This window comes from Schistocerca cancellata, chromosome 3 (assembly GCF_023864275.1).
Source record: "Schistocerca cancellata isolate TAMUIC-IGC-003103 chromosome 3, iqSchCanc2.1, whole genome shotgun sequence".
In the NCBI taxonomy this organism is placed as follows: Eukaryota; Metazoa; Arthropoda; class Insecta; order Orthoptera; family Acrididae; genus Schistocerca; species Schistocerca cancellata.
This window is the reverse complement of record NC_064628.1, coordinates 86561511-86571825: the sequence shown is the minus strand read 5'-3', so window position 1 is coordinate 86571825 and position 10315 is coordinate 86561511. Positions and strand designations below refer to the sequence as shown.

The following is a 10315-nucleotide window of genomic DNA, read 5'->3' as shown; positions in this document are numbered from 1 at the left end:
TCAGCAACAGATTCGGTGACCGATGGATTGGTAGAGGTGGACCAATTCCATGGCCTCCACGCTCTCCTGACCTCAACCCTCTTGACTTTCATTTATGGGGGCATTTGAAAGCTCTTGTCTACGCAACCCCTGTACCAAATGTAGAGACTCTTCGTGCTCGTATTGTGGACGGCTGTGATACAATACGCCATTCTCCAGGGCTGAATCAGCGCATCAGGGATTCCATGCGACGGAGGGTGGATGCACGTATCCTCGCTAACGGAGGACATTTTGAACATTTACTGTAACAAAGTGTTTGAAGTCACGCTGGTACGTTCTGTTGCTGTGTGTTTCCATTCCATGATAAATGTGATTTGAAGAGAAGTAATAAAATGAGCTCTAACATGGAAAGTAAGCGTTTCCGGACACATGTCCACATAACATATTTTCTTTCTTTGTGTGTGAGGAATGTTTCCTGAAAGTTTGGCCGTACCTTTTTGTAATACGCTGTATATCGGTATCTCAGCTGTATTTGCTTCTGCACAAATCTCATTACATTCCTGACTTTTTTCGCTTTTGGTCCGCTGCTGTCGAAAATTATGGAGACTTTTCAGATCAGACGAAAATAATTCTGTAGGATGACCAGTTGCACAGTGCCCATACTTCAATATTTACAAGTGAATTTCGTTTTCTGTTTGCTGTATGCAACACGTTTTCTTAGTATGAGTTGGGCATCCTTTAGAAATGTAATATTAAGTATCTAGATATACAAACGCAAGCATAAAAAGCGCCAAATGTTCTTGATATGCCAAGTATACTTTTCATGACCCATAACTGCCAGGTTAATACAGTTTCCATTTACATTTTGATGCAGCTCTCTCGCCCTTAGATTTCCGTTTTGACCTGTCCACATATCTCTCTCTCTCTCTCTCTCTCTCTCTCTCTCTCTCTCGTCCCGTCCCCTCCCTCACCTTCCATTACGAACTAGTGATTCGTTGACGGCTCAGAATAGGTCCTATCGACCGACCCTTCCATGTAGTTAAGCTGTGACAGGATTTCTTCTCCCCAGGGCGGTTCAGTACCTCATTAGTTCTTCGATCTACCCACCTAATCGCCAGCATTCTTTTACAGCACAGAATTTCAAAAGCTTTTGTTATCTTGTCTTTCGTCCGCGTTTTATTTGTGTACTTTGCAACAGTCCAGACACACACATTTAGAAGAGCTTTGGCAACAGTTAAATTTATGTGTGTCGGTAACTATTTTTAGAAACACTTTCTTGCTACTTTTAGTCTGCGTTTTATATCCTCTCTGCTTGGGGGTGTTCATAAGTTATTTTGCTGCCCAAATACCAAGTCTTACCTACTGGTTTGTCTTATTTCCTAACCTAATTCCCCCTTCATTGTATGATTTAAACAACATTCCATTACCGTTGAGTTTTTCGAGACACTTTCGATACATTCAAGTTCCAAATCCTTCGGCGTCTCTGATATAATTACAATATAACTGACAACCCTCAAGGTTTTTATTTCTTCTCCCTGGACTTTAATCACCTTTCCAAATTTCACTTTTGCTGCGTTGCTTGCTCAGTGCGAAATTGAATAACATCAGGGATAGGCTACAACCATGTCTCACTTTCTTCTCAACCACCGCCCCCCTTTCATGTTCAACTCTGGTTCCAGTAGTAGTAGATAACTCCCTGTATTTTATCCCCAGAGTTTGAAAGAGTGTATTCCGGTCAACATTATCGGAATCTTGTTCTAAATCTACGAATTCTTTAAACATAGATTTGCCTTTTTTCAATCTATCTTCTAATATAATTTATAGGCTCAGCATTTCCTCGCCTGTTCCTATCTTTTTCCAGACGCCAAACCGGTCTCCTCCGAAGTTGGCTCTGTTAGTTTTTACATTCGTCTGTAAATAGTTCATCTCAGTATTTTGCAAGTATGACTTATTAAACAGATAGTTCGGTAATACTCACTTCTGCCAGCACCTGCCGTGTTTGAGATAGGAATTTTTACATTCTTCTAGAAGTCTCATGGTACTTTCCCAGGCTTGAACACCAGGTGAACTAGTTTAGCCATGGATAGCTGTCCCAAAGATCTCAGCAAATTCTGAGAGACTGTAGTCTAATCTAGGGCCTTCTTTCTGAGTTATGGCTTTCAGCGCCCCATCAAATTATTCTCGCAGTGTCATATTTCCCATGTCATCTTCACTTACGTCCTCTTCTTTCTCTATTAAATTGTCTTAAGTTTATTTCCCTGTGAAGCTGTATTTCGTCATCTGGCGTAGAAGAGATTACTTTCATTACCAGCATGTTAAACAAGGAGAGGCATCTCATGCCCTGAATCAAAATTTGCACCTAAAGGCGGAAAAATTGAGTATTGGCTCTACAGTCAAATTTTGGCAAGATAGTGAACCGAAGAACATCTCATGTCTTGTAAAAGAATGATTTTTTTGTAACTGACCCAAAGTTATTCAGACACCACCTCGGTCGCCAGACCATGACACCATAGAGAATTTAAGAGACGAACTCAATAGAATGATCAGGAAAAGTATACTCAACACGAAAGATAAACAGAACAAGAAGGGCTATAAAGAAGGGATATCCCACCAAGTAATAAGTTCCAGTATTGTTACTGTATTCGAGAACAATTACAATGTGGCCAGTATAAAACACAACTATAATGTTAAGTTGTGAAATGTACGGTATTTTTTTTAGAAAATATTGTTTATTCTGCTACTAAATGAATTATATGCTGTAATTTATTAAGAGAATATATGTTGCATTTATTGAAGTTTTAGGTGTTTATTATGTTTGTATGTAAAAATAAGACCCACTACAAGAATTAATGAAGTGACTGAATATTGATGGTAGCCACTGAACTTACTTTCAGTGATGCAAAACACACAACACAACAGAGGGAACACGTATGCTCCTTCCTACTATCCTTCAAACCCGTCATTCCCTGGGGCGTTTAAGTGTCACTCTGCGTGATAATGCTTGGCAAAGTAGTGTATGGTGATGTGGTTGATTCGTTCTCGGTGTTGTTGATTATGCAGTTACACAGTAGCAAATAAGATCTGTGGCCTCCGCTGTTTGGTGACAATTGACTGTAGTCAGAGTTGTAGACTGAAGACATCTGTTCTGCAATGGTGGAAAAACCAGTCATTTATAGAATCTGTTCGATCGGTACAGTGACAACATTTCAGTTGGTGTGGGCTGTGCAAGGTGCGTTTTGGAGGAAACTAGACAGCAACCCCAAGAATTCTCGGTCGTCCGAAACTGCTCCTAATACGAAAGTATGTTTGTACATAACTAGAGCTTTGCGCGTTGAAATTTATTTCCTCCTGATTTCGAATCAGTTGTTAACGAGTCTTATCATAGCTATTCCGAGATCGTATATTTTTTAATATGAAGTGAAATTAATGACTAAGTCCTGGTTGGTGTAATACGGCAGGGCAGTCAAAATTAATAGAGGAGTAAGTCGCATTGACGGTAAAACTGATGTTTCAGTAGTTTAAGGCAGTCTATCTTAAGAAACGTAATGGCGAATTAAGCTAAGTAGTGTCCTTCGTGTAAACCATTGTTGATTCTTTCAGCTAAATTTTCATCTAATGATCCACGTTTGGAGATACATGTTCTGCAGCAGCCAGAATTTATCACTCGCTGGTAGTCATATGTACGTAACTAAAAAGTTTAGAAATTTACTGTCACGTAATGCCGGTACCGTAAGTTTTTCACTTCACCTGAGTGAATCTTTCTTGATGAATACCGAACGTCTTCGTTATAACGTGACCAAATATTGTCTTGCTCCTCAGACAAAAATTTGTAACAATATCTAAGCTTTTTGGTTTTATTTCGTTTCGTTTTAAGCAGCGTTTTAAATTAACGCGGATGTGACCAACTTCGATTAGATTATTTCTGCGGAGTTCACACGCCAACATTTTAAATTCTGTAGTAAATGCGACTGGAAGCAAAGGACAGCTTTAAACCCAGCAAAGTGAGCACCTACAAACCTTTCCACTCATGACGCCATTCAAAAAGATAAAGACAAGACGCATAAGGCTGATGAAATTAGATTTATTCAGTTGCAAATATAGACCTAACGTGACAGTTATCAGTGTAATATTACTCGCATCTGAGGACGACAGAACAACAAAAGTGAAAGATGCTTCTGTTTTAGTTCTGTTAAATGGACAAATAAATAAATAAAACAGCGACACTGCCGCGGTATGTAGTCTCCACTGATCTCTCAGCCCGTCTGTAGTCTCATTTTTGTTTAGTTTGTTTAAATTTATTTACTATGTTAGCGGAACGTGTAGAGTGCAACAAGAACGACCAGAACAGCACTTTCAAATAACCGTACGTAAAAATTAATTTAATCCTTTACCCTCGGTAAAGTTTTAGGGATCCTTACCACGATACAAATGGTTCAGCATTACTCCATCTGTGTGCGCTGAAGTGAAAGGTTAGTTTCCGTTATGAAGTGCTTCATAGTGCCACAACCTGCTATAACTGCTACATTGCCTGAGAGACAGAGCAGTACGTCGTGGAAGGAATTGGCGACTTAGCAGTGTAGCGTCCTTTGGTCCACTGCAAACGTGGGTGGAAAACAGTTAGCTACAGAGGCGGGCGTAATGGTGAGGCTGCTTTCTCGGTGCGTGCGTGGACCGCATTTTTTTATTGCACCTGCATCTTAGCATATATGGTGACCGTGCAGCGGATCTTTACCGGAGTTCCAGCGCTTCGTAATAATGTGGGAGGTGGTGGGTATCGGGTGAAAGTTTGAAATTTCATGTAATCCCTAATCCTTTTCGACAGTTTGTGTGTTGTAATCACAAAATATTGAATGGAACAAAGTTTGTATGAAATTAAAATTGCTTGTGGACAGATAGCATTAGTGGAAGTCTAGAGCATTTGTTGGAAATATGAGATTCTGTATATATAAAAATAAACTGGATTTCGTGGAACGCTGGTACACCCTTAGGGTAATTTTTGGCAGCAAGTAAAGTGATCAAAATATCAGTTTCTTTGTATTCTGAACGTGCAACAAGGACACAAAAGAATTCCCTTTGTCAGAAATGTTACAAATTTAGAAAAAGAAGCGACAAAGAATGAATCTACTGTCTATACCAATAAAAATTAAGAGTGCTTATACTCAGAAAATAGTTTGGAATTATGAACAAATGAAAGGGAGTTTATAGGAGAGCAGTTTTTACGGAGAATTAACGACTTCATTTTACTGCTTTTGATGTCAGTGACTGTATTGAGAATGAAATTTTCACCCTACAGCGGAGTGTGCACTAATTTGAAACTTCCTGGCAGAGTAAAACTGTGTGCTGGACTAAGACTCGAACTCGAGACTTTAATGGGCAAGTGCTCTACTGGCTGAGCTACCCAAGCGGGACTGACGACTTGTCCCCACAGGTTTACTTCCCCCAGTACCTCGTCTCCTACTTTCCAAACATCTCCCAAGCTGTGGTTAAGCGATGACTCTGCAATATCCTTTCATCCAGGAGTGCTAATCTTGCAAGTTTCACAGGAGAACTTCGGTGAAGTTTGGAAGGCAGGAGACAAGGTACTGGAGGAATTAAAGTTGTAAAGCTGTGAGGAAGAGTTTTAAGTCGTGATGGGGTAGCTCAGTCAGTAGAGCAATTGCTTGAGAAAGACAAAAGTCCGAAGTTAGAGTTTCGGTCTGGAACACAGTTTCAATCTTCCAGAAGTGCCAGGTGACTGTATTACCATTAGGCACTACTGGAAACAATTGATGGGTATAGGAATTCCGTGAACTGTTAAAGTAATGACAACAGTTTACAAAACAGCATGTCTGATGCTGTGATACTAATGTCCATCCTAAGTTTTCTGATGCTACTGCTTCTCTGTTGCAGAGATACTTACTACAGACCTATTTAATTTCAGGGGAGTTTTCTCCTGGCGACGAGACAGTGGTGGACAGGGCTGCAGCCACCCTGCGTGGCGCCTCTGGGGCTCTCGCACCTGTACATCTGCCAGTGTTCCAGCATCTGCAGTGGCTGCATCAGCTGACGAATCTCAGGTACTGTAAAAACTTCGCCACTTTGTCGAAGTACTGATGTGATGAATTCGAAGCAAATTTTTATATTTTTGTTTACATTAGATTCCTCTTTGTAATTTATCAGTCTGTTATGTACCTTTACCTAGTTAACAATATGTTAGGTGCTCATTCTGCAATCAATAAATAACCAAATAAAGTAAAAAATAAATATAAGTGCAAGCCACTGAAATTTAATATAGATAGATAGAGGGAGAACTATGTATTTTCTACTTTAGGTTCTATATAATGTCTATCTTACGGCAGGGAGATACGAAGCAGTTTACGGATGTAATTGCAAGCAGCTCAGCGTTGATTCTGCATAGGAGGCCATCTAACTTGCCTGCAAAATGTCCAGACGAAGAACAGAAACACAGGCATGAGTACCAACGAATGGTGGAGGCAGCAAGGAAGAAAGGTATAATGCTGTAGTAGTACTGGTTGTGTGTTTAACTGCTTTTATTAATTTTCTCTCTATCAAATGTTTGTGTGTGTGTGTGTGTGTGTGTGTGTGTGTGTGTGTGTGTGTGTGTGTGTGTGTGTGTGTGTGTGTGTGTTTCTACTTTCTCATTGTTTTCTGATGATCTCTCTGGTTGCTTTCTTCATATCAAATGCATATTTATATTTTCTTCTTTCTTTTATGAATTTGATATTTTCTGTTCAATGTGGCATGTTTACATCTACATTTTTTACACATACAGTAATTCCTTGTTCCGTATTAATTCTTTCTTTGACATGCTCCACAATATTTATTTAAAGTTAAATTTTAGTGTGTTGGCTTTAGTCATGAATGCACTGTCATAAAGAATATAAAAATAATTGTCAGTTAAACATTTTTCAATGCTTCACTTCTAGTAGTCCCTTCATTTTGTGTTATTGCTATGTTGGTATTCCTGTACAGTAAGTATATCCTTAATATTTGCCCAAGTGTGGTCCAATCCAGATGACACCTTCTTCTCCCTTCTTGTCTTTCACAAATGTACCTAATCATGTAGTGATTTCTGAATATTGTAATTCACTGAAGACTGTTGAACTTCAGAAGCTTTCTTGTCCCTTTTTTGCTAGCCTGTATTCTTCAAGAATTTCACTATTTTTCTCCTGCCCTTTTGTGATCACCAGCAGTGACAACATTTTCATTCCTTTTTGCCAGATTTAATTAATTCCTTCATTTTTTTGCTCATGCAGCCTTGTCAGCTTCTTTTTATATAGCCATATACTGGCTTGATGGCAGTGATTCTTTTCATCTCTGAGCCAAATGGTTCTGCCGTGTTGCTCGTAGTAAATACCTAGTGTCACAGTTTTGTGCCCATAAGTACATCAACAGCATAACAACACCAGTATAAGTTTGTAGGCTTCTGTGGCCAGTGTCATTTTGGATAAAACAATTTTGGGTATTGGGCTGTGTAATTCTAAACTACTAAAAGAACTAAATTGCTGATGTTTCAGTTGACTTGCTGTGGTCTGCTTCAGTGCACTTCAGCAGTGAACTGCCCTGAAAAGAGAACATCAAGTTGGTCGAAACATCAGAAATTTGTTTTAGTAGTTCACATGATGTAGCCCAATACCCAAAATTGCAGCACTAGCTTACAAGATAATTATTACCCTGTAGTTGCCTGACCTACTGTCTTTCATCTAATTTTATAAAAGGTAAGAATATAATAGAGGGAAACATTCCATGCGGGAAAAATATATCTAAAAAGAAAGATGATGGGACTTACCAAACAAAAGCGCTGGCAGGTCGATAGACACACAAACAAACACAAACGTACACACAAAATTCTACCTTTCGCAACCAACGGTTGCCTCGTCAGGAAAGAGAGAAGGAGAGGGAAAGACAAAAGGATTTGGCTTTTAAAGGAGAGGGTAAGGAGTCATTCCAATCCCGGGAGCGGAAAGACTTACCTTAGGGGGAAAAAAGGACAGGTCCGCCCTCTCCTCTGCCATGGCAGATTTGTGTGCGGCAATGGCATCATCGCTGGCTTTCCACAACATTTTATGAAACACGCCCTCATTGTCTTTGTTGCGATGCTGCCTGATTTCCCTGCTTGAGTAGGAGGGTGGGGTGTCCATCTTGTCTTCTTGGGCCACCTCTTCATGTGTGGTGACCCCTTTCTGCCACTTCCTTGACTTCATCTTGCCGCAGCTGCACGAATTTGCGGTGTACACGCCACCGCACTTTATGCATGCAGCCGCGGTGCCCCTTGGTTTGTCACAGTTGCGTGTATCGTGCAGTTTCTCGCATTTCACACACACTATTGCGCCGGTGCAGGTCCTGGCTGTGTGTCCCACCTTCTGACACTTATACCACTGTAACTGTGCTACGGGCTTCTTCTTCTTCTTCTTCTTCTTATTATTATTGTTGTTGTTGTTGTTGTTGTTGTTGTTGCCGCAACCGTTGCTCCCAATTGCCTTTAGCAGGAGCTTGACGGTGGCAGCAATCTTGCCTCTTCCTCCTCTTCTATGTGCTGACATTGCGATGGGCTTGTGGCGTAACTCCACTGTCAACTGTAATAAATCCAACTGCACAGCTTTTTCTTTGCCATATTCCTAAGGTACAGGAAAATTTTTATCCCCCTCCTATAAGATTTTCTGGGTCATAGAAGGTTAAGTTTCTTCTCTTTGCTCTCCTGTCTCAAAGGAAAGAGCTGTTCAGCCTTCAACCCATTCCTCTGATACGTAATTAGCAGATTAAAAAGTGTTTTTATCACAAATCGCACTGCAGGAGATATTCCTAAAATTGATACTGTGTTTTGAACTATTGATTGGAAATAGAAACACATTATTTGTAACAGGTTTCATTGAGGAATAAATATAATGGGAAGCAGTGGTTAGAATGTCTGGTTTCTTGAAAAGGTTTCTACATTTACACCACAAATGCATCTTACTGGATGCTTTTGCACTCTAAAATTTTCTGCTTGGTGTGACGAGTTACCACAGAATATTGTTGCATATGACATAATAGAATGAAAGTAAGCAAAGTATGTAAGCTTTTTTATATTTATATCTCCTACATCTGACATCATTTGCTTCGTAAATACGGACTTGTTTAGGTACTTCAGCAATTCTGTGGTATGCCCTTTTCAACAGAATTTATTATTGAGTTGTAATTCCAGAAATTGAACACTGTCAACCTCTTCTATCTGCATGTCTTCACATGCTACACACATGCTGGAAGGAAATCTCTTACAGGCCATGAACTGGATGTACTGGGTCTTTTCAAAGTTTAATGACACAAAACATTTTAAAAATAATTTCAGAGTTGGAGGCAGTAAATATCCTTAGAATTGTTGCCCAGTGATTCTTAACAACCAGTCCATTGCAATGACAGACACATTTTGGGAACATTCAGAATATCAGCTAGGTACAGGTGGAAAATAAGAAACACCTGTGGAATTTTTTAAAAGATGAGAAACAAATGAGGAGTAAAGGTAAAGAAGTGTGTAACTACACCATTCACTCTTTTTCCTGCCCCGCCCGATGCTTGTTTGATTCAAAGTCATACATTAGTGAATATAAAGGCAGGTGAACTAAAATTATTTTCCATATGTTACACACTTTAATATTGAAGAGGAGGGGGTAGCAACAGTATAGTGTTTCATGTAAGCTAGATGAAAACCGTTGATTGTGTGATATGCAACACATCAGTCTATCAGCTTAACAGTTTGTTTTGCCACAATCCATTTACTGGTAATCAGTCGTACTCTTGTTGTTTATGCAAGTGCAGGTGAAGGTTTGATTGCAGATAACAATGACATTGTGTGCCACTGCACTTAGTATTTAAAATATACACTCCTGTTTGGAGAATATCTATCTTGACCAACATTCATCTTATTATATGATGCAAATTACTGACACACATCCTAATCCAGTTGATTCCAAATTTAGAACTCCATTCAGTTCTGTTTTATTTTGCATGATTAAAACTGTGCCAGACTGGGACTCAACCCATAATCTTACCTTCTTGTGGGCAGTGTTCTTACCAACTTAAGTGACCTAGGCACAACTTGCAACCTATTCTCACAGCTGTACTTCTGCCAGTATCTCTCTCCTACCTTACCTTCCAATCTTCAAATGTTCTCCTGCATATACACTTTTAATTCGCCATGCGATTTCCAAACAGTACACTCTCTGCTGCATAGTGAAAGATTCATTCTGATATTGTGTCTTGGGTGGAATCATCCTGAATTTTTATGTCAGCTTCATTTTCTCATTTATTAAAGCCACTCCTGAAGCCAGACCATCTTGCTTAATCCTTATGCTTAAGT

At 39.6% G+C, this 10315-nt stretch overlaps 1 protein-coding gene across 1 annotated transcript in view; it reads left to right on the top strand.

Moving 5' to 3' along the window:
• Nucleotides 1-10315, top strand: part of LOC126177067 (TBC1 domain family member 12-like) — a 337379-nt gene that overhangs the window by 273994 nt on the left and 53070 nt on the right. The window contains exons 2-3 of the mRNA XM_049924302.1: nt 5900-6035; nt 6318-6468. Coding sequence (XP_049780259.1) covers nt 5900-6035; nt 6318-6468 — 287 coding nt within the window. The remainder of the gene's footprint in view (nt 1-5899; nt 6036-6317; nt 6469-10315) is intronic.